A 23,723-nucleotide genomic window follows, 5' to 3' on the forward strand; every position below is an offset into this window, starting at 1 on the left:
TAAAGGATAGTATTTATACTTCCTTCAGAGAGGTATTGTGGTATTTAGGAGGGATCATTCTGGTAAAGCCAGAGGCCTCACAAACAATGTTGCTCAATGGGTAACCTCTGGACCCATTCTTCTTCCAACGTCTCCAGCTCTTCCCTTCGTGCCTAATGGTGCTTTTAGTAGACACTGGAGAACGCTTGATCCTCTCGTGCCTTGGTTTTGTTCTCTCTCCTTCCTCTTCTCTCTCTTATCTTTCTCCTTCTTTCCTGCCTGTTTCCCTCTTCCCCAGGCTAAAGTGGATAATGAGATCCTTAATTACAAAGACCTGGCAGCTCTCCCCAAGGTTAAGTCCATCTACGAGGTGCAACGCCCTGACCTCATTTCCTACGAACCTCATTCCAGATACACCTCCGACGAGATGCTTGAGAGATGTGGCTATGGAGAGGTATTGCATCTTGCCCTCTCTGGGACTCTTTGAAAGAGTCAAGGTGCTGCTGGGGTCCCCAGCCAACTTCATTATAGACAGCTTGGCTACCACAGTATTGGCCTCCAGACCCTCCTAACCTGGAATTTACAACTTGTAAATACCGAGAACTTTAATCCCAAAAAACCTGGCTTTAAATAAGGCACTAAATGTGTATTTCCATCATCTAATGGTGAGTAACAGCACACCCTGTTGACAGGACTAGGCTCTTCATTCTTCCCAGTCCCCACCACACCCTACTGAACCAGCATGCAAGCTGAGAGCCTAGAACTATGCCTTACTTAGGCTGTTGCTTTTCCTACAGCAGCGAAATCTTGCTGATACTCAAGCCCATGTCTCTGATCCCACACCAGGCTCAAAGGACAGTGACATTCCTAAACCCTGGTTAGGCGTGTTCTCTTCGTTGTGAACTGTACTTAAAACCTCATGCCCAGAACAGGACACATATTTTGAAGGTGCAGCATCAGATGGACTTAGAAACCGTTATATGACTGCTAGGTGTGGAGGTGCTCTGGAGAAGGCAGGAGAAGTATCGCAGAATAGATACTGACTAGCCATGTTCCAAGAGATTTCCTCACCCCATTCTAGACCCTTGAGCTATAACAATTGTGCAGCATGATCCTGGCCTGGGAGTAGGCTCCCAGGTACCTGTCCCAGCTCCACCGCTCGCTAGTTTGTGTCCTTGGGCAGCGACAGGGAAACCAACAAGAGCTGGGTTCCATTTGGTTGAAGAGCCCAGGGCTGAGTTTTGGCTCCTAAAAAGGGCCTGGAAAAGTGAACCAAGTATTTGCAGACTCCAATTCTGAAGCTAGAGACCAGGACCCCTGGGTCAGAGCCAATCCCCAGATGGCTTTGGTTCACTCGCAGTGTCGTTCAGAAATGTAAATTAGCTGTCACTGTGTAAATGTTAGGAGATGTCACAGAAGCATCCGCCTTTCTTACTTGTCTTAGAAATTAAGAATCTGGTCAACGTTGAGTAGACATTCCAACATGGCTCTGCTCACAGCTGATAACAGCAGCCCAGCTGGGTGGAATGAGTCTCCAGCTGCCGTCTCCAGCTTGCTTGGCCCCTTACCATGCCAGCCCCCCAGTTTACAGCAGTGACCTGGTCCTTGCTCAGCCCTTAATGTGAATACTACTCCCCTAGACTTTGTCTTTGTGAACCACAGAGGAGATGTGAACTAAAAGAGAGAGACGGGGAGGGTTGAGAAAATAGCTCTGAGCTCCAAGTCAGGGAACCTAGGTTCAGATCAAGACTAGCCATTTCCTGAGAGGCCACGCATGGCCCCGAGCTCTCCCATTAGGAAGGGAGTCTTCCTACCACTTTCCAGCAGTCTGGCATTCTTGAATTCCAAGTGAGGTGTCCTCTGGAGAGGGTCCCCAGGGGCAGCTGCAGGCCTTCTCCTTAACGCCATTTTACCATTTAACCATGTCCTGTCCCTTCCTCTTGCCCTCCTCTCTACCTTCGCTCCCTCCGTGGCTGCCTTCAAATTCTTCGCTTTTAAAGTCGCTGGGAACATTATCTCCTTACTCCCAGGTAATTAATCTGATACATAATGTGTTTTAGAAATATATCAAAATCAGTGTTTGTTTATGATAACCAAGAAGGGCTCCCTGGTCAGCCATCTCCTGTACCACAGGGGCCTGATCCCTTAACCCAAAATGTTTCCCCCCAAAAAAATCCCACGTGCCTATCAGACCCCTTTATGTCTCTGGAATCGCCAGTCAGACTCCAGACACTGCCCATGGGTTCTAACCAAGGGATCTGAGCAATGCATGAAGGCCTGAGAACTCTCTCCCACCCTCTGCAGGTTGTGTGATGACATAAGCCTCCAGATTCTGTAGCATGCCCCCCCACACACTAAAAGACTTGCATCACAGACCTTGCTCACAGCCCCACCTCCTCCCCCAGGACATCTATGAGAACCTGGACCTCCGGCAGAGACGGGCCTCCAGCCCAGGATACATCGATTCCCCTACCTACAGTCGGCAAGGCATGTCTCCCACCTTCTCCCGCTCACCTCATCACTATTACCGTTCAGGTAAGGCAAAGGAAGCCCCTATGAGAATTGAAGAGTCTGGACAGTGTGATTACTTCCTGTCTCCGGGCTTCGGGGCTTTCTGGAAGCCCGTGGCCCCTCTAGTGACTAGTGGTCCTAGACTGAGTCCCTAAGATGGGTATGCCACACTGAGAAGCAGCAAGAACGTAGGTAGGGAACTGCCAGGAGAGGGAGTGTCAGGCAGCCCAGTGACCCTGATTAGAGGAAGTTGCCTCCATCTCATTCTTCAGCCTGTAACTACAAGAAGAAACACATAGCTCCAAGGTTGGGGTCTGGTCTTCACCTGAGGGCACCACTCAGCCAGTTAAAGTATATACAGTCATCCTGAGGTAAGGGAAGTAACAAGCGTTTAAATGGAGAAAATGGGAACCTGAGGGAGGAGCCTATGCAGGGTGGGGTGGGAGGATAAGCCGGTAAAGGTATCTTCTTGGCAGACTCAGACTTTGGGGTCAAATGAGGGGAAAGGTCAGCTCGTTTCTGCCGACGTGGTACATGAACGCACAAGCTGCTTCCACTCTGGAGCTGAGCACGCCGGGACAGCCAGCCCACCCCACCTCTGCTGCCATCACCTCACTGCTTCCTTCAGTGCTGTCTCATTTAATGCCTGTTTTCTCTGTGCTTCTGTTCTCTCTGGGGACCACTGCCTGCATGCTCCAGGGCCTGAGAGTGGCCGGAGCTCTCCATACCATAGCCAGTTAGATGTGAGGTCCTCCACTCCAACCTCTTACCAGGCTCCCAAGCACTTTCACATCCCAGGTAGGCGCTGCCAGCCCGCCAGCCCCAGCATGAGTGCATGCTCCCTGGGGGTGCCAGATGCCTGAGCCACCTGCTTGATGCTGCTCAGGCACTGAGGAGGAGTCTGTTCCTGGGGGAGCCTTCCCTAATCAACCATCCATGCTAACTCATCCTTCCAGTCCTAACATACCTATGGGCTTTGGTCTCTTCTCCATATAACCAACCTTGATCAGGACCACAAGGAAGGGACAGGGAAGAGAGAAATGTCCAAGATTTGGCTTCTTACATTGCTGATTGACAGTAAAGACAAAATGGGGAAAGATGTTTGCCTCCGGATTCTTTGGCTTGAACCACGACGCCTGTAAGCTGGTGGTCTGGGGTCCATCCCTTGGCTTCTCTGGGTAGCCAGATAGTATTCTGGTCACTGAGGTTGCAATTGAGCTCACTCCAGCCCAGATCTTATCTTTGTAGTGAGTATACATAAATGTATTAAGAGAACCAGCTGCCTAGAAAGCTCAATTGTTAGTGTGATACTTGTAATGTGTGGATAGAGATGGTGCATGAATGAAAAAAAAAAGTTAAAGGGTAATTGAAGATGTTAATAACTACTTTATATTTTATATTAATATACTTTAATATATAATATATAGTATATGGTATACCATATTAATATACTGTATTTTATAATAGATCATATAAACAGGGATAAAAAGCCCAGAGCATTGTACAAGAGCAACTAGAGTAGAGGAGGTTTTGCTAGGTGAGGTGAGACGAAAGAGACTTGGTGGAGGACGTGACATTAAAGTTGTTGATGTGACAATCCTAGAAGAAACACCCCAGGCAGAGGGAGCGGCAGGAATAAAGTCAGGGTGCCCAGAGGAGGTGAGAGGAAGCCAGAGGCCTGGTCTTGTAGGTGTGGCCTTATAGGAAACCCCACCATGGATGTTGGAGTTGGCTTTCTATTGCTATGATAAAGACCATGACCGAAAGCAGCTAGGGAGAGAAAAGGGTTTATTTACAGGTTAGAGTCGATCCTACGGGTTATAATCAGTCATTGAGGAAAACCAAGACAAGAACTGAAGAGAGACCATAGAAGAATGCTGCTCACAAGCCTGCTCTACTAGGTGGCCCAGCTTCCTGTTTTATACAACACAATGCCATTTGCCCAGGTGTGACGTTGCCTACAGTGGACTGGGTCCTCCAACATCAATCATTAATCAATAAAAGGCCCTCATGGGTTTGCCCACAGGCCAGTCCAATGGAGATAATGTCTCAACAGAGCTTCCCAGTTCCCAGATGTTGCTATCTTATATCAAGTTGACAAAACTCAACAAGCTCACTGGGTTACAATAGGGCCAGGTCTAGACCTGGCCTTCCAACTTTGTAGCCCCCAGTCAGTCACCCTCAAGAACTTATCCTGTTGTTTCACTAACCCCATTCCCAACAGTTCCTGAGGGGCCCTGTATGTCTGACTCTAAAGGAGGGCAAGGTAGACAACTCTGCAGCTCCCTGAGGACTCTTGCACGGAGTGAAATGCAGCCGCTAGGGGGAGGAGCAGGGCACACTTCCGGCACCAGGCCCTGCTTAGCCTTCCCCTACCTCCTGCATGCCCATCACTTAACCCACCTCCCTTTCCCTGGTACCATTTGTGTGCATCTGCCCTCTCTCCGGCTTTACTGGAACCTGTCAGGTGGGAGTGAAAGCTCAGCTTTGGGAAAGGAAACCTGCCTGGGGGAAGATGGTGGCCTCTTGGGGAAAGTTGCTGACTGGCTCTCTCTTCTCAGATCAATTGACCAAGTGCTGTCTCCTCCCTGTCTCTCTCTATTTCCTCCCCACTGTTCCTTCCTGGTCTCTGGCAGCTGGAGAAAGTAACATCTACCGAAAACCCCCGATCTACAAACGGCATGGTATGGTCAGAGGCAGACAAAGTTTGGCCAAACACGGGGGGGAGGGGGGGATTAAAACCAATACAGATGGCTCTGCTCAGGTTTCCAGGAATGAGACGATACAAGACCACAACATAGTCCTTCTTGCTACCCCCCAATCCCTTGGGGTGACTTTGTGTGTCCATGTCATTTCAAAAGAACAAGGAATTATTCATGTCCCCTAAATCCTTTCTTACCACCTCCCCAACCTACCTTGCCTGCTCTCTACTGCTCTGAATTCTGTGATTAGAGCAATCCCGGGAAATGCCTGCATCCCTATGAGAGCTGCACTCAGAATGCTGATAATTCAAATTGTTCATTAGAATTCTGTAAGAGGCATAGATTCCTATACCGAACTTGGGTCCTCTGCTTTAAGCTTTTCTGAGTGTAGATGGAAGCTCATAGAAGAGAAAGGAACAGGAAAGCACTTCCTCCTGTCATATTTTGTTTCCCTGGTGCTGGAGGTCAACCCTGGGGCCTTGTGCATGCTAGTCAAGCATCCTACCTCTCGGCTGCTTCCCTGGGCCCTCATTCTCTCATTTATTTGGTGCTTTTTAAACAATGGTCTGTGGAACACCTGTTCCTTGGAAACTAATTTTAAAAATACAGACTCGCTGGCTTTCTCCATGACCCAGACTCTTTAAAATGAGAAAGGCTGGTGCACAGCTGAGGAGTCCTCTCTTAACTCCTGTACCCATGATTCTGCCTGAGCTCCAGTACCAAAGTCGCCCATGCTGGGACTTCCTGCACTCATTAAACCTCAGGTGACTGCGCACAGCTTTCCCTTTGGGGAGGCAGAGAACGACTGCTAGCCTGGCTGCTGGCATTTGCTCACTGTTCTAGTGTGGTAACAGAGGAGAGCATAGGCTTGGATTCGAGCTTGGAGATGGCAGGAACCATCCTGTACCCTGAGCCTAGCTAATCAGATAGATGGAGGAAGGGTCAATACAAGTACAAGTAGTGGCTCTGGCCACCAGAGACCCTGGGAGTTGGGGGCGAGGCAGTCTCGCTAAGAGGCTTGCCTTAAACTTACTGTATAGCCCCAGGCTGCCTGGTTGTTCTAGACATTCTTGATGGATAGAACTGCAGATATGCACCTCCATGATCTCACTATGATCCTGCATTTAAACAGTCATCTTCCATTTTCAAAGCTGGTGGAACAGAGGCCCCACAGTGAGATGTAAGCCTGTTGTATCTGTGCATGTGGCTAGAAATAAAGGTGCTCCCAAAGATGGTTTGACCCTCCCAAAGAGCATTAGAAAAGGCCCCCTGAGAACCATGTTTCTTAGGACCTTTCAGGTTTTCTAAGAGAGTTCCAGGAGATAGCAGCAAAGCAGACTCAGGAGTCCAGGATGAAGGTGGCTGCATTATTAAGAGATGGCAAAAACACCACCAACCAATGGAAGGCGTTCAGGACTCAAGTTAAAGGACTAGGTGCAGCAGCAAGGGAGTGATGCACAGTCCTCAGCTGAATGAAAGCCCATTGATGCCAGGACCCTCTGATCTGGTCCTCAGATCATAGACCTTGTCCCTGCTCTGGCCCTCAGATCACAGATCTTGCCTCCCTGTAGCTCTTCCTCAAAGGTGATTGGAGAGCCACACTTGTTTCTCCAGCCCTGCTCTCTGTCCTGTCCGCCTGTCTGCAGTCTACTCCCACTGTAAAGTTACTGCCCTGTGAATACTGTTTCTGGAGTAAGTACCCTGGTCACCTCTGCTACAGGATTACTTCCGGTGGAAGGATGCATGATGCCAGGGAGAACCTGAGCTACCACACCGTCCTAGTACTTAGTTTAGAGATGCGGAAGCTGAGACAGAGAGAAGGGTAGTATTTACCCAGGACTGTGTTCAAATCAAGTGGCCTTAGCTGTAACCAGACCCCCACTCTCCTTACTCCCTGTCCAGGGCCCCTTCCTTCGCATGTAGCCTCCTCAAACAGGGCATGAAGACAGCGGACCTAACTCAACAAGTTTCTTGGCCCTGCCTAGCAATTCCTTCCTCGATGTGGTTCAAAGCCATGATAAAGCAGGCTTCAAAGGTTTCAGGAAGGAAAGGGCCAGGCTCACCCGGAAACTTTGAGTTTTACTCTGGAGGATATGGTTTTAATGTATACCATGAGAATCCGTGGAATGTGCAGGAAGAAGCCGCAGTCTAGTCAATTCTGGTACACATTGGCTGGGTGGTCTTGATCAAGCCCTTTCCCATCTCTGGCCTCAAATGTAAAATGAGGGGCTAGCCCAGGGCTTCTCCAGCTCAGGTGTTTCATGTCCCAGGCTCTCCTACCCCGAGACCTCTAACCTTAAATAGCCCCTGCCTCCCGGGACTGGAGCTTGACAGAGACATAGAATGGATGCTCCAAGCTGACACTCTGCCTTCTTGAAGTGCTGTCCTTGGGTCCTTTGCAGGTGATTTGTCCACAGCAACCAAGAGTAAGACAAGTGAAGACATCAGCCAGGCGTCCAAGTATAGTCCAGCCTACTCACCAGACCCCTACTATGCTTCAGAGTCCGAGTACTGGACCTACCACGGGTCCCCAAAAGGTAGTATTAACAGAGGCCCAAGGGCCGGTACTCTACCATCCATATGGGGAGCAGTCACCAACTCTTCCCACAATCATTTGTTGAGGATGCTGGGAGGGGATGTGACTGATTCTTACTCCTTCCACAGCGGGTGTTAGGTTCCAGCCCCAGACCCTAGGGATACACTGGGGAGCAAAACATGAGTTCCTACAGTTAGGAAGGCAACCTAGTGTTTCAAGGTAGAAGATATAAACCTTCCAGATGCCATGACACCCCACCACACCCCAAGCTGTTCCTCTCTGTTGTATGGAGGAGTTCCCATCGATATCCGCTTGGATGCAACATTTGACTTCACTAATGAATGCCCTTTCTAAACAGAGCTTTATACAAGCTCAGGGGTGGCTTCATTACCTCCTCAGCAGCCTCCACTTAGAGAAAGAGAATGACACAGATCAACCACAATAGGAGGGGGATAGCAGCAGTGAGGATGCCCATGTGAAACCAGGGGATGGAGGGAGGGAGGAAGGGAGCCAAAGGGCTGAGCAGAGAGCATACACTGAAACTAATCTTGCCTGGCCTCTACAGTGCCCCGAGCCAGAAGGTTCTCGTCAGGAGAGGAGGAGGATTTTGATCGCAGCATGCACAAGGTGAGTGGGCTACAGCATCGAATCAAAGACTTAGACTAGTTTTTTTTTTTTTCATTTGAAAGAACCAAGTTCAAACTCCTCTCAGAAGAAATGCATAGTTGTCAGGCAGTGGTGGCGCATGCCTTTAATCCCAGCACTTGGGAGGCAGAGGCAGGTAGATCTCTGTGAGTTCGAGGCCAGCCTGGTCTACAAGAGCTAGTTCCAGGACAGGCTCCAAAGCTACAGAGAAGCCCTGTCTCAAAAAAAAAAAAAAACTTCCACATGGTGTTTCCATTATGCTAATAAGCATGTGAGAGGTGACGCAAGCTCCAACATACAGGAAGAGTTGTGTAGGCTATATGTAAATACTATACCACTTTCTACAAGTAACGACTTCAGTGTATGAGGATTCTCATTGCCCTGGAGTCAGGGAGAGTTCCTAAAACAAATGCCCTGTGGCTACTGAAAGATGACTAGGCTTCAGAATAGTTAATTTTTAGGTTTTTAATTTCAAGTAGAATGGGGAGATGAACCAGTGGCTGCAGGCAGAGCAATGCAGTCTTGTCACCAGTTAGACCTGTTTGGGGACGCACCTTCAGAGCCTTACCCAGACCTCAGGACTATTTGGGGAGCAGAGATGAACTCACAGGAGTTCACAAGGAGAGAGAGTTCTGGAAGGGTCAGCAGAGGCTCCTGTCAGGCACAGTGGCTCAGTCATTCTTGATATTGCCCCAATGCCTCCTCCTAACTTCATGTTCCTCCCCACTAGCTCCAGAGTGGGATTGGCCGGCTGATTCTGAAGGAAGAGATGAAGGCGCGGTCAAGTTCCTACGCGGATCCTTGGACCCCTCCACGGAGCTCCACCAGCAGCCGGGAGGCCCTGCATACCACGGGCTATGACATGTCCCTCAATGGCTGTAAGCACTGCACTGTCCTGGCATCTCTTGGCTGCTTGCTTTGGGCCAGGCCCCTGGGAGGCACAGTCACCACATCTAATTCCTCCCTGCAGTAAGAACCCTACATCTGAGCTAGGAAACCGAGGCACAGAAACCCAAAATCACCAAATTTATAGAACTGGATCTCCCTTTCCCTGGGATTGTGTTGGACCATAGCCAACCCCCAGATTCCATCTTTTGATTTAATGAAGGGATCAGGAGAGGCCATGAAGGTAGCCCCAGTCTCTGTCACTTTCCTGACTCTTTTGCCATCCTCCTGAGCCTCTTCTGAGTGTGGAACACAGACTGGGCCATACTGTCCTGAGTAATCACACCCCCTCTTGGACCATCTGGAGCCCTGACTTCTAATTAAGTTTATATATATATATATTATTGTCATATGAATGGCTTAAAATTACAGGGCCTCTTTTCTAGGTGATGAACCTCCCATCACTTAGAAGTAAACGAGCAGAACTTTGTCAAGTCCTTTCTCACACAGCTCCTTCCTGTCCTTTGAGAGGTGCACCTGCTCCTTCCTTTCTCACCTCTGTGGAGTTCAGTCCTACCAAGGCTGTCTCCAGACACTGTTTGCTGGGTGATAGAAGGCATTGTTGGTTAATCTACTGTGCTCCAGATCTTTGTAGACAACTCTACTGGTCCTTACAATCCACACAGTGTAGGAAACATTCACTCAATAGATGAGAAAAGTAGCATTTATCCACTTGCCTATGGCCAGAAAACCAGGAAGTGACTAAGCCATGGTCAGACCCGATTTGGAGGGAACCTAAAGTCACAAACTTTCACCTCTTCACCTTGCTAAACCTTGATTTTGGTTAGACTGAAGATGGCATGGAATGGTGAAAAAGTCAATTTTATGGAGTATTATGTGTGGGTTAGGGACTTGCTAAATACCTTTTTAAGAGAGAGAGAGAGAACCCCTGATGTGGGTAATGGGAACTGAACCTGGGTCCTCTACAATAACAATGTATGCTCTTAACCACTGAGCCATCTCTCCTGTTATTGTGCTAAGTATCTTACTGTGTTGTGTGATGTTGTCTTAGTTAGGGTTACTATTGCTGTGATGAAACGCCATGGCCAAAAGCAACTTGGGGAGGAAAAGGTTTATTTGGTTCAGGCTTCTACATCATAGTCCATCACTGAAGGAAGTCAGGGCAGGAACTCAAGCAAGAAAGGCAGGAGCTGATGCCGAGGCCATGGAAGGGTGCTGCTTACTGGCTTGTTCCTCGTGGCTTTCTCAGCCTGCTTTCTTTTTTCTTTTTATTCATGACAGGGTTTCTCTGTAACTTTGGAGCCTGTCCTGGAACTAGCTCTTGTAGACCAGGCTGGCCTCTAACTCACAGAGATCCACCTGCCTCTGCCTCCTGAGTGCTGAGATTAAAGACATGCGCCACCACCGCCTGGCTTACCCTGCTTTCTTAAAGACCCAGAACCACCAGCCCAGGAGTGGCACCACCCGCAGTGAGCCAGACCCTCCCCATCAATCACTAATTAAAAAAAAAAAAAAGTCCTACAGGCTTGCCTACAGACCATTCTTTTTTTTTTTTTTTTTTTTTTTTTTTTTGATTTTTCGAGACAGGGTTTCTCCATAGCTTTTGGTTCCTGTCCTGGAACTAGCTCTTGTAGACCAGGATGGCCTCGAACTCACAGAGATCCGCCTGCCTCTGCCTCCCGAGTGCTGGGATTAAAGAGGTGCGCCACCACCACCCGGCTTTACAGACCATTCTTATAGAGGCATTTTCTCAATTGAGGTTCTCTCCTCTCAGATTACTCTGGCTTGTGTCAAGCTGACATAAAACTAGCCAGCACATATGCATTCTTCACAGTATCCCTACAAAGGCTAGACTGTCACTCTCATTTTACAAACAAGAAACTGAAGGATGATTAAATAATTTGACTGATAGAATATATAAAGAGCAGAGAGCCTGTATGCACCGTTTCCCTGCCTAACCCACGTGGGGCGCTGGTTTCCATTTCTGGCTCTGGCTCTGCAGGGCGCCAAGACTGCTTCAAATTCACCTGTTGATTAGGGGTGCAACTGAGTGAAAAGGAATGGCCTAACCTGTGTGAGGCCCTGTTCTCCATCACCGGCACAATACATAAAAACGTATGGAAACAGTCATACATGCATACCTACGTGCATGCATGCATGTATACATACAGATCCCAGGTTCATCGATATAACAAATATCCCAGAGGATGTATTCCCTGACAGGTGCTAAGAACTGGGGCAGGTCGGGGGTGCAGCGGGGAGGATAGGAAGAGTGGTATTTAGATTCGACAACAGGAAACTGGCTATCTGGAAAGGAGTGCTGACTGAGCTTCCCCCACTTCCTAGCAGCCAGAGTCTTTGAGTATGAAACCGTGTTTCTTTGTAAGCGATAAATGTCTCCACCGTGCCCTTCTGTACCCGTGAGCACTAATCTGGACTTTTCTCCCTTTGCAGCTCCTCGTTCACACTACCTGGCTGACAGCGGTATGTTCTGCCTGCCCCACCATAAGCCCCTAGGTCTTGTAAGGACAGAGCCATGGCAATCACAGCTCCCCATAGCTCTAATACAGAGTCCTAGTATAAGTTAGTCCGCCCATCGTCATTGTCGGATTGTGGGTCTCCACTTGGGGTACTCCCAAAGGGAAGGAAAGGTCATATGTCTCTTGTACCCACCTGAGAACCTGCCTTTCTGGTTCTGAGCTTAACTCCAATTCTGAGACCTGTGGTCAAAATACAAGCATCTGTCCTAAGAGGATAGATGTGTACAAACCAAGGCTAGAGCGTATAAAGAGGTGCTTCTGGTTGGCCTAGAATTCTGCTGGAGCAGGGTTCCCCAAAACAATCTGGGGAACTTGCAGAGAATTTGGCATCCCCTGGATCCCACCCCACTTCCCACTAGGTCGAGGGTAATATTGGTCAAATGTCCCCCAGGGAGAGTAACCTTGGCTCGGGGATCTGACCGTTGTTCTGGCTCCTTTTTAGATCCCCTCATCTCCAAATCTGCCTCACTGCCTGCCTACAGGAGAAATGGGCTGCACAGGGTAAGGGCCGTGCTGGGAGCTTCTGCCCCAGATGCTCACACTCCAACCCCTATGGACTATACAGGGTAAGGGGGCCGTGCTGGGAGCTTCTGCCCCAGATGCTAACACTGTAACCCCCGGGACGACCTGGAGAACCGAGAAGAGGCTTTGGGGTGGACGTAGGGTTGCTGGAAGTGGTGGTAACTTCCTACCTCCCCTCTGGTCACCCAGTAGAGAGAGGTCCCAGGGAGAATCTGGTGAAGAACTCTGTACCACACACTGGCTTTGCCAGTGCCAACTAACTTCACACCCCAGGCAAGGTCGTCACTAATGTGAAACCCATTTTGTGGGTGGAGCAATAAAGGCAAAAAGAAGGGAGCTGCATGCTTCAGTTCTCTCACCCAGTGAGAGGGAGAGGCAGGATTCAAGCCTTCTGGGCTCTTGAGCAGTTCAGAAAACCTCCATTTAAATAGTGAGCTAGTTAAAGACTGGAGGCAGGGGGCGGGGCGGGGGGGGCAGGTCTGTCACTGAACAAGTGTTGGGGGCAGGACGCAGAGACAAGTATTGAGTTTTAAGCCCTGACTAAGAGCCACTGTTCCAGGTTCTGAGGGTCGACTCTACAGCGAAGAAAGTCACTATTCCTGTGAAGTTCACAGTTCTAGTTAGAAGATGAACAAGAAGTAAGAAAATGTAGCCGTTGGGTGGCCAGAGGTGCCAAATCGAGAAAAAATAGCCAGGGGGGTAGAAAGTTTATAAGACAGGAATAAATTTAAACAAAGGTCCGAGAGCAGTATGGGGAGGGACCTCGACACTTGAAGATCTGCAAGAGCCTTTTAGACACAGAGAAGTATAACACCTAAGTCCATGCTCCAGAGGAGAGCCTCGGTCCCAGGTCACATGGCCAGAATGGAAAGAGGGAGGGCCGGAAGTCAGATGGAAATATCACTAGAAGCCATATACCTCAGGAAGGAACTTCAGAGGGGGCCTGTGAACCCAACTTGGATTTTTAGATGGATCTGTCTGTCAGCTGTGTAGAGTAAACACTGCAAGCAGGTCAAGAGTGGGAGCCGTAAACCTACTTATGGCTTAAGACCATCTTAGGGTGGGACCCGTAAAGCGGTAGGGCACCGCTGGAGAGGATGGTATATACGGCCTTTGCCTACGGAGAAGCCTGTCTTCAGTGCACTTGGATCAGCACTCATTCATTCAGCAGATTTACTCAAAGCCTCCTCCCACATGCCAGGTTCTTCTCGGAATGCTTGGAACCTGTAGTTGATCAAAACAGAAGATCTCTGTCCAGGGTCTAGGAAGACGGCTCAGTGGTTCAGAGCACAAGCTACTCTTGTAAAGGACCCAGGTTCGGTTCCAAGCATCTACACAGTTGCTCACAACTCTCTATAACTCCAGTTCCAGGGGCTCCAAGGGCTTTTTCTAGCTTCCACGGGCACTAGTTACACACACACATGGCGCACGAACATACCTACAAGCCAAACACTCATATACACTTTTAAAACTTCCCTGTCTCTTCAGAGTGTATATTCTTGTAGGGGAAAACAAAGTATTAATAAGTAACAACAGGAAATAAATCCATATACAATGTTGGAAGACAGTATTATAAGAAAAGAAAACGGGTGAGCAGGATAAAGAAGGTTGAGATTTCATGGAAGGGGTGACTTCCAGTTGCTAATAGGGCTGTCTCTCAGGGGAAAACTTGTACTAAAGGGCCATTCCACTGAATTAGTGGACCCGTACTGGTTGCCCACTGCATGCTGGGACTAAATTGCAGGAAGAGCTACATTTCCCTAAGTTGAGACTGAGATCACTGAAAGAATCCCAAGAGTCCCGTGCCTCGGGCCTGGTCCACGTTCTGGAGGTAAGCAAGTGCTTCTGGGAAGCAGTGGGCTTCTCAGGCCAGCCCAGCTCTTTGTTCCCTACAGACACCCAGCGCCGACCTCTTCCACTACGACAGCATGAACGCGGTCAACTGGGGCATGCGAGGTGAGCACTGCTGGCTGGAGCTGCAGGGGCAGTCCTTCCCGAGACTTCCCAGAGACTCCCGATAGAGCACTGACTGTTGCTTGACCTGCAGACCATGGCTACTGGGTCTGTTCCCAGGATGGGCTCTGTCTAAACCCTGAGTTCCCACTCCCTGATGCTTCCACTCTCTCCTTTTCCTACTCTTCCCTCATCCTCTCTAGTCCCCAACCTTGGGTGCTTTCGAGGCCATCTGTCCCATCCGGGCTCTCAGAGCATCTGAAAAGTGCTGATTACCCTGTAGTACTGGGCTAACGCTTCCAGTCAGACATGGTAGAGGGAAACACAACTGCGCAGTGTTCCCAGAAAATCCCCCATGAGATTCTCTTCCAGGAAGACTCTCATGCCAGACTCCCCTGGCTGCTTGGAGTAGGCCCTGGCTTGAATGGCCATGACACGGCCTCCAAGGGCCCCTAGATGATGGAGATCATGTCCCCAGGCTCCATTACCTCAGATCCTTCCTCCTATTGCACCTCAAAAACTACTTTCCTCACAAAACCATCTCAAGAACAGCCAGCCCCTCCCACCTCCAGCCACCTACCATGCTCACACCAGCCCTGAAGCTCCCCATGATAAACTCAGGAAGAGAGGGATTCCCATAGCTTAGAGCAATCGCTGTGTGGAAACCAGATCCACAGGACATTGAGACAGAAGCCAAGGTAGTGATGTACAGCCCAGAGGCAGGTTCTGGTTGGTACATGTCTCTTTTCTCTTTGCAGAATACAAGGTAAAGAACACATAGACCCTGGGGTCTCCAGGATTCTGGGAACCACTACCTTGGGGAGCAGCAAGAGGATGGCAGCACCATCTATGCAGGGAAGAAGCATAGATGAAAACCCTTTCAGGACTAACATTGTCTCCCCTCGGCCCATTGTCCCTGATTCTCCCTTAAGTCTTCTCTAACCCTTTTCCTGTCCCTAAAGACTCTAGGACACCAGAGGGCCCAACTGGGCGGCTCAACAGCCACCAACTATTAGACACATTCAGAAGGCCTTGGGCCTGCATTAATGTGAAGTGCCACCACCAAGCTTATCTTTAGCAACGTTAGGACACTCTGGGGACCATGCCAACCCAAGGAGGGCAGGCCCAGCCCTTCCTCCTGACTAAGTGTCTGGCCTTAGTGGATAGAAAAAGGAGCCCAGGGTCAAACTGAAGCTGGAAGAGACAAACTTACCACCCCCCACACACCCAAGCGAGACATGCCCGCCTTTCTCCTTAGATCTACCCATATGAGCTGCTGCTGGTGACAACAAGAGGAAGGAACCGGCTGCCAAAGGATGTGGACCGGACGCGCTTAGAGGTATGGACTGGCATGTCCAATTTGCCGAAGTTGTAGCATGACCTTGTCGTCTATAAAGTTCACACTCAAGAACCTGTTTACTTTTTTTAAAAAATCTCAAGAAAACTCTCCTAGTGTTTTAAGTTTAAAGTTTTGCATTAGAGCTCCATTCATAGCAATTTCAGGGCACAGTCTGAACGTGTCTGGCACTGTACAACCCTGAGGAAGACGTTTGGGTTGAAGAGAACCCATAGTTGCCAGAACCGATCCCACTTGGGGACAGAATGAGTCATTTAAGGACCCATTGAAGCTTGTTGCAAGAGCAGAGACTCGAGCAAGCTTCCACAGCCCAACTGCTGTGCCGTTCTGAGCTGTCCCCTCTCCAGCTCAGTCGGTGCCTGTGGTGCACAGCTGCCAGTGTCCTCACGGGAGGCAGATGTTCTGTCTGCAGAACAGCAGCTAGGTCTGGTCCCTGTGCACTCAGGGCTGCACTAGAGCCAGGTCTTGTGATGGGTGTGAGGAATGGGGCAAATGGCACTGCTTAGAGGACGAAAGCATAAAGAAGTCCCATGTTCCAAACCCGCATTTTGCTTCTGCCATCACTAGGTGGGCAGCTTCAGCCAGGTGATAACACAGCTGCAGCTGTGTGAATATGTCAGGCTAATGCTTCCCTCAAGCTTCCAAGAGGAGCAAATGAGGATATACATCAAGCCCTGGGCAGAGTTTGGCAATGCGCCAAGGATTAAGTGCTAGCTAGATGTTAGGATGCTGCTATTCAAAGCATGTCACTAAGTCCTACTTGCTTGACACGGACGTGCAGGAAGGGGTAGGTAAGGTTTGGATGGGAGGGAAGCATCATGAGCAGTTGAAGCAGTATGGATAAAAAGTGCAGAGCGGCCCTGGGCATGGCACTGGGTAGTACAGATCATTTAGCATGGAGTGCACACCCCAGGCTACCTCTGACCTGGAACTTGAATTACCCTGTCTCATGATGTGTCCTTCCTGCCTTTCCATGGCTTTGACTCTTCCTACATGCCCTTCCCATCCTGTGACTGTCTCAGATCTTAGGACCTTGCTCTACAGACCACAGTACCCAAATCCTTCCCAAGGCCTCTCCTAGGATGGATCACATGCCTGGTCCTCCAGCCTCCCCTTACCTTCATCAAGCACAGTTCAACATATCTCACCCTCGTTAATTTCAATCCCTCAGCCAGACCCTGAGTTTCCCATGGGAAAGACTGTCTGTCCTGCACCATGGGACCTGGTTAGGAAAGATGTCAGAACACATTTGTGGACTAGAACGCAGGCTTCCTAAAGAAGTGCATGGGAACCAGCTTTGCTTTGATGCTTAGAAATTCACCCAGGGTAGAGGCAGAAGGGGTGGGGGTGGGGGATGCTGCAAGTGAGCCACGAAGCTCTGTAAGTATACCCAGTTCTACGTCCTGAGTTAGCAGCCCAAGAACCTTGGGTGATTTATTCACATCTTCCTAACAAGGGACTTCAGGTGCCTGATGGTGCTGAAGGGGACAGCTCCCCGCCATCTCTAAAGAGCCGCTAAAGCATCTCCAGGGAGCTCCAGTTTCCCCGAGCATCAGAACCACCCAGTGAGCATGCATCACACATCGTTCTCACCCCAAACCAGATAAATCACAGCCTGGGGAAGGAGCTCAGGTCAATCTACCATGGCTTTTAAATAGCCCAGGGATGTCTAAAATGTAGTGCTGAGTTAGAAACACTGCCCCAGCCTCTGCACCAGCTCTAGACCCTATGTGTCCTCAAGAAGTTCAGAGTCCAGAAGTTCATTTATCCAATAAATATTTATCATAACTCTGTTAAAGAGCTTGCAAGATAGCTTAGCGGGTAAAAATGCTGGCCACGCAAGCCAGGCAACCTGAGTTCAATCCCTAGAAAGCACAATCCCTCTAAACATGCTCTGTAACATGTGCACCCCCAGACACACATTACATATGTACACACAAAATAATAGCAAGTCAAGTTTATAATTTAGAAGTTTATTATAGGTGCTAAATGTTGTTCTATGTATTTACATGTGTCTGTGAATCAGAGACCCTGATCTCTTAGAGCTTGCATTCTTGTGTGAGAAAACAGACACTAAAGGACACAAATGAAAAACAAATGTGACGCTGTGCTAGCAGGTGATACGGGGAAGGGTAAAAAGCCAAAGAAGGACAGGACACGGAACTGGGAGTTAGGAGAAGCGAGCTGTGGTTGCAAATAAACTGACGAGAGTAGGTCTCACCTGCTATGTGACATCTGAGCAAGTTATCCATGCTTTTGTGAGCACTTTCTGGGCAGAGGAGACAGCCAGTACTGAGGCTTTAATACATAAGTGAGCTGTGTGTGGTAGAAGATATCAAGAGGTGAGTGAGGCTGGGACCACAGAGCACAGAAGATAAGAGGAGAAGGAAGTAACATCACAAGTGGAGATGGAGTCGTCTGTTTAACCGATTCTCAAAGAGCTCACACCATGCTAAAAGTGAGCGAATCAGGCATGTCCATGAACTCTGTGCTCAAGAGTGAACTAGTTCACTCTTGCCATCCCAATGAAGTAGGTGCAGGAATAGTCCCTTCTTCTAGAACTGGAAACTGAGGCTTGGAAGGATTGCCCATTTGCCCAAGGCTATACATCCATGTCTATCTAAAACTGTGCTAAAATATTAGCTCGCGGTGGCAATAAGTCAACAAACTGGCTAATTGTTGTGTGGCTGTATGCATAAATCTCACTGGGTGTCCTTCAATACCCAATGAAGATACTAAATGCTCAGAGAATCCAGGAAGCTTGCAGTCAAAAGATAGGCCATATATTTTCTTTTAAAATAAACTTTATTATAAAAAAACACACAGAATTGATCAGACCAAGTGTATACATCTCAGTGATTTTCTGTACAGCTAGAATAGCCATTCTGAAGCTGTGGAGCTCCACACTGGGTTGACACTTGGAATGCACTTACTTCCCTTTTAAACTTGATTTTTAATCTCATTTTGAAAATGTTTAGACCTCCAGGAAAAGTGTATGAATAGGAAAATGAACACCCACCTACCCTTCACCTAAATCTATCAATTCCTAATATTTTACTACATTTTAAATGACATATACTTCTAAGTCTAAGGGCTTTTGACATGAGCCTTCAAGATTTCTGAGAACAGAGAAGAAGGGAAATTAGAAGGGAGGATGGGAACCTGCCGTGAAATGCAGAAGAGTGTTTGCTTATATGGCAAACTCATTTCCATACACGGAAAAGAAAGGACACTCCAGTGGGTAGAGAAATATAAGCAGTGAGGTTTCTTTTTTTCCATTCTTCTGATGAGAAGCCTGCTAAGTCATTTTTAAAAGTATCAATAAGAGTCAGTACACCCTGAATCCTTGGGTGTACCCCTTTTTTCTCCCAAAGGGGAGTTGGGTAGCATTAATCACATATACTTATGGACATAGATACATGGAACATGAATTTATAAAGGGGAGGCCAATGTACAAATCGAGCTTGGAAAAAGTCAACACCCAGCAGAGCTCGAAGCAAGGGAAGCCTCTACAGCCAGCATGCATACCTCCAGAGGTCCCCCAGGAGGGCCTCCTGCCCCTCAATCCATTCATCAAACACCACACAACTTCCTTGCTCTGACTCTGGGCCAGGCCCAGGGAACCTGCAGTGAAGTACAGAGATCTCTGAACCCACAACTCGCATCCTCATGCTGCCTGTGTTTCCTCCACACCATGCAGCGCCACCTGTCCCAGGAGGAGTTCTATCAAGTCTTTGGCATGACCATCTCCGAGTTCGAGAGACTTGCCCTCTGGAAGAGGAACGAACTGAAGAAGCAAGCCCGGCTGTTCTAGGCGTAGGCTCTATACATATAGATGCATTTATATAAAGATGTATGTAAATCTCTATCCTGACGCGCGATATAATCCTCTTGTATAATGGGACACAACATGCTGCCTGCCATGAGACTTGCTTTTCTGTACTGTCAGGCGAGCCCACATCGTCGAGGTATTTTTATGCTCCTTACTTCTCTTTTCTAAGTACTGTGGGACCTGGGAAGGGATTTGAAGGGACTCCATCCTTTTACTGGGATCCTTTTTATACTGAAACATCTGTCCCACCTTGAGTCCCCAAGGTCTAACTCTCCTTTTGAAAGGTGCCTGGAGGGATCTCTACTCCCTGCTTCAGGACCATCTCCCAGTCTCCAGGGCTGATGCTGACCTTCCAGTTTTCACTGTGGTCACAAATGGGCCCTCTGGTGGAAAGGCCACCGTGATCCACCCAAATCAGTGAGCACCTCGGAGGCCTCTTGAAGAATTTTCTCCACACCTCCAAATAGGAGCTAAGTGCTCTGTGGGGTGATGCAGTTAGATATGTGGGCCTCGAATCCATTCCTTACATCAGTACAGAGTGGATGGGCCCTGGCCTCTCCTCAGCGCAGCAACCCCTCCTCCTTCGACCCTTGGTCCTGACCACACTCCCTCGTGCAAATCTAGAATTCGTGGTAGAAAAGGAAAACGGCACTTCCCTTCCCCCTACCACCTCCAACTGGCTCCTCTCCCTGCCCCACAGTGGTTCCAGCACACACTCCCACCCTTCCCCCTTTATAGGAGAGGCCATTGTTGCAGCCTGTACTCTTCAGCCTTATTACAGTCTATGTGCCTGATGACCTACACACCACAGGGCTAATGTTCCCACCATAGCTCCAGCAAGCATCCGAGATAGACACCCCCGCCCCTGTCCAGGGAAAATAGGCCACAGCCCAAAGAAAAATCTTGGCCTATGCTACTGGTCCCTCCCTAGATGGCAATGCATTCATATTGAACCCACACACACACCCATCCCCTTGGGTCTGCTACAACATTGGTTGCATCTCCCAGGGGAAGCTTTTAGAAGCGTTGGATGTTGAGGGGATTCCAGAATGAGGCATTGAGCAGCCCTGCTCATGCTCTGCCGCCAGAGACCTCAGGGACTGGACTCTTTCTCTTCCTGCGACAGGTGAAAACAGAACCTTCTCTCACCACCCCTGCTACCATTCTGAGCTGTTTACTGGTGGCCGCTCTTCCTTCTTGGAGATGCCTGCGTCACACTCTTTGGGGGTCATAGAAGAAAGATGGAGAAGTGTTAAAAAGACAAGGATGGTGCTCGAAATGCTGGTGATGTGGCATAGCAAATGTACAGCTGATTGCAGCAAACCCTTCCTGGGCACCTGCTGAATGCTGAGCACGGAGTGGGGGAGGGGGAGGGGCACTGGGATGAATCAAAGAGGGCCCTAGTTTCAGGGGCACGCCTAGTAATAGGAGTCCTGGTAAGACGTACCAGACATATCGGATGCAAGGCAGAAAGTGACGAACGGAGGCCTGAGAAAGGATGTGTGACGTGACGTTGCTGAAGGTGTGTGCAGCTGGTGCAGACCAAGGAAGCTTCTAGACGAGATTGCTTGTGAGCAAAACCAGGAAGGATCTGAGGAATCTGCGAGTTGGAAGGGTGACAGGGTGGAGGGATTATGAAGGAAGTCTAATGTACTCTCATTTAAAAAAAAAAAAAATGTCACCTCCCTGCAACTTCTCTTTTTGGCCAATGTCTTTCAACTTTCCTGACCCTTTAGAAACGTCCCCAGCCAGATGCAATCATTGAGATTGCCTCATTGTCACTGGTTAACGACTTGGGAGATTGAAGGGCTTTTGTTATTGTTGTTGGATATTTTTGTTTCCCATAAAAGCACATCATTTCAACCCAAACCCATGTCCTCTTGTCTTTTGGAGTGGGGGGAGGAGTGAGTAGCTGGCATAGGAACAAGCTGACTATGCACAAAAGTAACTAAGGACCAGGACTGGAGTCACTGAAGTTCTTAAGGCAAAAAAAAAACCTTAATTCAGTGGGTCTCAGCCTCCCTAATGCGATGACTCCTTAATACAGTCTCCTCGTGTTATGATGACCCCCAACCATAAAATTATCTCACTGCTACTTCATAACTGTAATTTTCCTACTGTTATGAATTGTAAATATCTGCTATACAGGATATCTGATACAAGACCCCTGTGAAAGGGTCGTCTGACAACCCCTAAAGGGGTCAAGAACCACAGGTTGAGAACCACTGCCTTAGTTCAATCAATAAGCCTTACAGGAAAAGAAATCCAGAGATGGCAGTACACGCTTACTATCCCAGTTCTGGGGAGGTGGGCACCATTGGATACCTACAGCTCCTGTGCTAGCCAGCCTTGCCTGATTGGCAAGTCCCAAGTCCTGCTGAGAGAGCCCTGTCCCAAAACACAAGGTAGAAGCATCTGACTAACAACACCCAAGGTTGTCCTCTGTCCTCCATGTATGTACCATGCACACATACACACAAACAGACAGGGTCAACACTATGTGGCTTGTTCTTTGCAGAATGCAGGGTACTTGAGATAGCAGAGGGGGTTTCAGTCACAAATAAGACTCTGTAACCAAGGTCGTGTTAAATACCACCAGTGTGCCTATGCAAAGGACTAAAGGCACATCCTCTCATTTAGGCCTCTTAGCAACCCAACAGGTCGCCATAGTTAACACCCCCATCTCACAGATGGAACCACTTTGAAGATACATAATTACTACCAGGAGGGCCAGGAGTCCTCTCGGCCTGTCTAACTGGACAGACCAGCTTCCCATTCCTAGCAGGTAAGTCCCTTTTACCTGCAAGTCCAAACTGCCTTCTTAAAAGTGGCTTGGATAGTAAGAGCAACCCAAAACCCAGGATGCAAGATCTCTGAACTCAGCAGCTCAGCAATGCCATCTAGAGTCTGATTCTTTGCCCCCTCCAATCCCATCATCCTTTCTATCCTGGCATTTATCCTCTGCCAGTGTGTCCCCTAGACACCAAGGATCAGCTGTGATCCTAGGTGTCTCCTCGCACAACCATATTTTAAAGACAGGAAAGAAATTTCCCTCCACATGTCTAATTTAACAAGGAAAACGTTCTCAGAGCTCCTGAGTCGGCTTCTATTGTGCTCTCCTGAGCATATCTATGTGTTTAGCACAGTGGAGGCGAGGACATTTAGGTTTGGCATTTTTAGCCACCACCACAGTGAGGCTCAGGCCCTACTGAATAGAAAGATGAGAAAGGGGATAGCCATGACTCATGAGTGAGGGCTAGAGTTTGGGCCACACCGTGCCATTGAAGAGACTCGATGCACACTGCCAAGGACCCTGAGATGGCCTGCAGCAGTTTCATTTAACCAAGTATTTCATAAACTAACTCTGCATCGACTCTTTAAGAAGCATAGACTTACTGCGCTTCTTCTATTTTAAGCTGCCCACTCTGCTCACATTTTGACATCTCCGAAGACAGGATGCAGGGGTTAGGGAGACGGCTCGGTGGTAAAGAGCAGCTGCTGAGCAATCATGAGGGACCAGAATTTGGGTCCCAGTCCTTGTGTAACAAACTGAGCATCCAAAGCACCTGTGACCAGCCTGGGGAGGAGGGGAGACTGGGGGCATCTCTGGGGCTTGCTGACTTCCAGCCCAGCTAAAAAAAAAAAAAAAAACACAAGTTCTAATTCGAAGAGAGCCTTTGACTTGAAAGAACAGACAGAGAGACATAGAAGGAGACATCTGACATTCTCTTCTGGTTTCCACATGCATACAGAGGTGCACGCACCAGCACACATGTGTGCATACACTCCCCCAGAAACACATAAATGAATGAAGGAATGAATAATCTTGAAAATTTGAAAATGTGGCATGGGTTAGCCTCTTTCCTGACCTCTTATTCTATAATTTTTAGCAAGAATAATTCTGCTGCAGTGAGATAGCTCCACAGGCGAGATGCTGATGACCTGAGCTCAATGCCTGGGACCCGTGTGGTGGAAGGAGAGAACTCACTTCCATAATTCGTCCTCTGACCTCCACGTATGTGCTATGCACACATGCACACACAGAGACACAATATTTTTCGAGACAGATTTTCTCAGTATAACAGCACTGGCTGTCCTAGAATCCTGGAACTCACTGTGTACACCATGCTGGCCCCAACCTCACAAAGATCTAGCCATCTCTGCCTCCCTAGTGCTAGGATTAAAGTTGTGCACACCAATTCCTTTTTTGTTTGTTTGTTTGTTTTGTTTTGTTTTTCGA

General features: G+C 48.6%; 1 protein-coding gene across 7 annotated transcripts in view; it reads left to right on the forward strand.

The window, feature by feature from the left end:
* Positions 1-21,352, forward strand: part of Ablim3 (actin binding LIM protein family member 3) — a 118,807-nt gene extending 97,455 nt beyond the window's left edge. For 2 of the 7 annotated variants that reach the window (XM_041641398.1, XM_041641399.1), the window contains exons 11-24: positions 278-433; positions 1,980-2,009; positions 2,385-2,514; positions 3,190-3,288; positions 5,127-5,174; positions 7,595-7,729; positions 8,294-8,355; positions 9,104-9,251; positions 11,734-11,763; positions 12,262-12,320; positions 14,237-14,297; positions 15,053-15,060; positions 15,553-15,633; positions 19,352-21,352. In XM_041641398.1, coding sequence (XP_041497332.1) covers positions 278-433; positions 1,980-2,009; positions 2,385-2,514; positions 3,190-3,288; positions 5,127-5,174; positions 7,595-7,729; positions 8,294-8,355; positions 9,104-9,251; positions 11,734-11,763; positions 12,262-12,320; positions 14,237-14,297; positions 15,053-15,060; positions 15,553-15,633; positions 19,352-19,465 — 1,161 coding nt within the window. In that variant the 3' untranslated portion in view covers positions 19,466-21,352. The remainder of the gene's footprint in view (positions 1-277; positions 434-1,979; positions 2,010-2,384; positions 2,515-3,189; positions 3,289-5,126; positions 5,175-7,594; positions 7,730-8,293; positions 8,356-9,103; positions 9,252-11,733; positions 11,764-12,261; positions 12,321-14,236; positions 14,298-15,052; positions 15,061-15,552; positions 15,634-19,351) is intronic. The other 5 variants (XM_041641400.1, XM_041641401.1, XM_041641402.1 and 2 more) reach the window with 5 other exon arrangements.
* Positions 21,353-23,723: the final 2,371 nt, after the last annotated feature.

Source organism: Microtus oregoni, unplaced genomic scaffold (assembly GCF_018167655.1).
Source record: "Microtus oregoni isolate MIOR12 unplaced genomic scaffold, Mior012 000069F_ref0000032, whole genome shotgun sequence".
Classification (NCBI taxonomy): Eukaryota; Metazoa; Chordata; class Mammalia; order Rodentia; family Cricetidae; genus Microtus; species Microtus oregoni.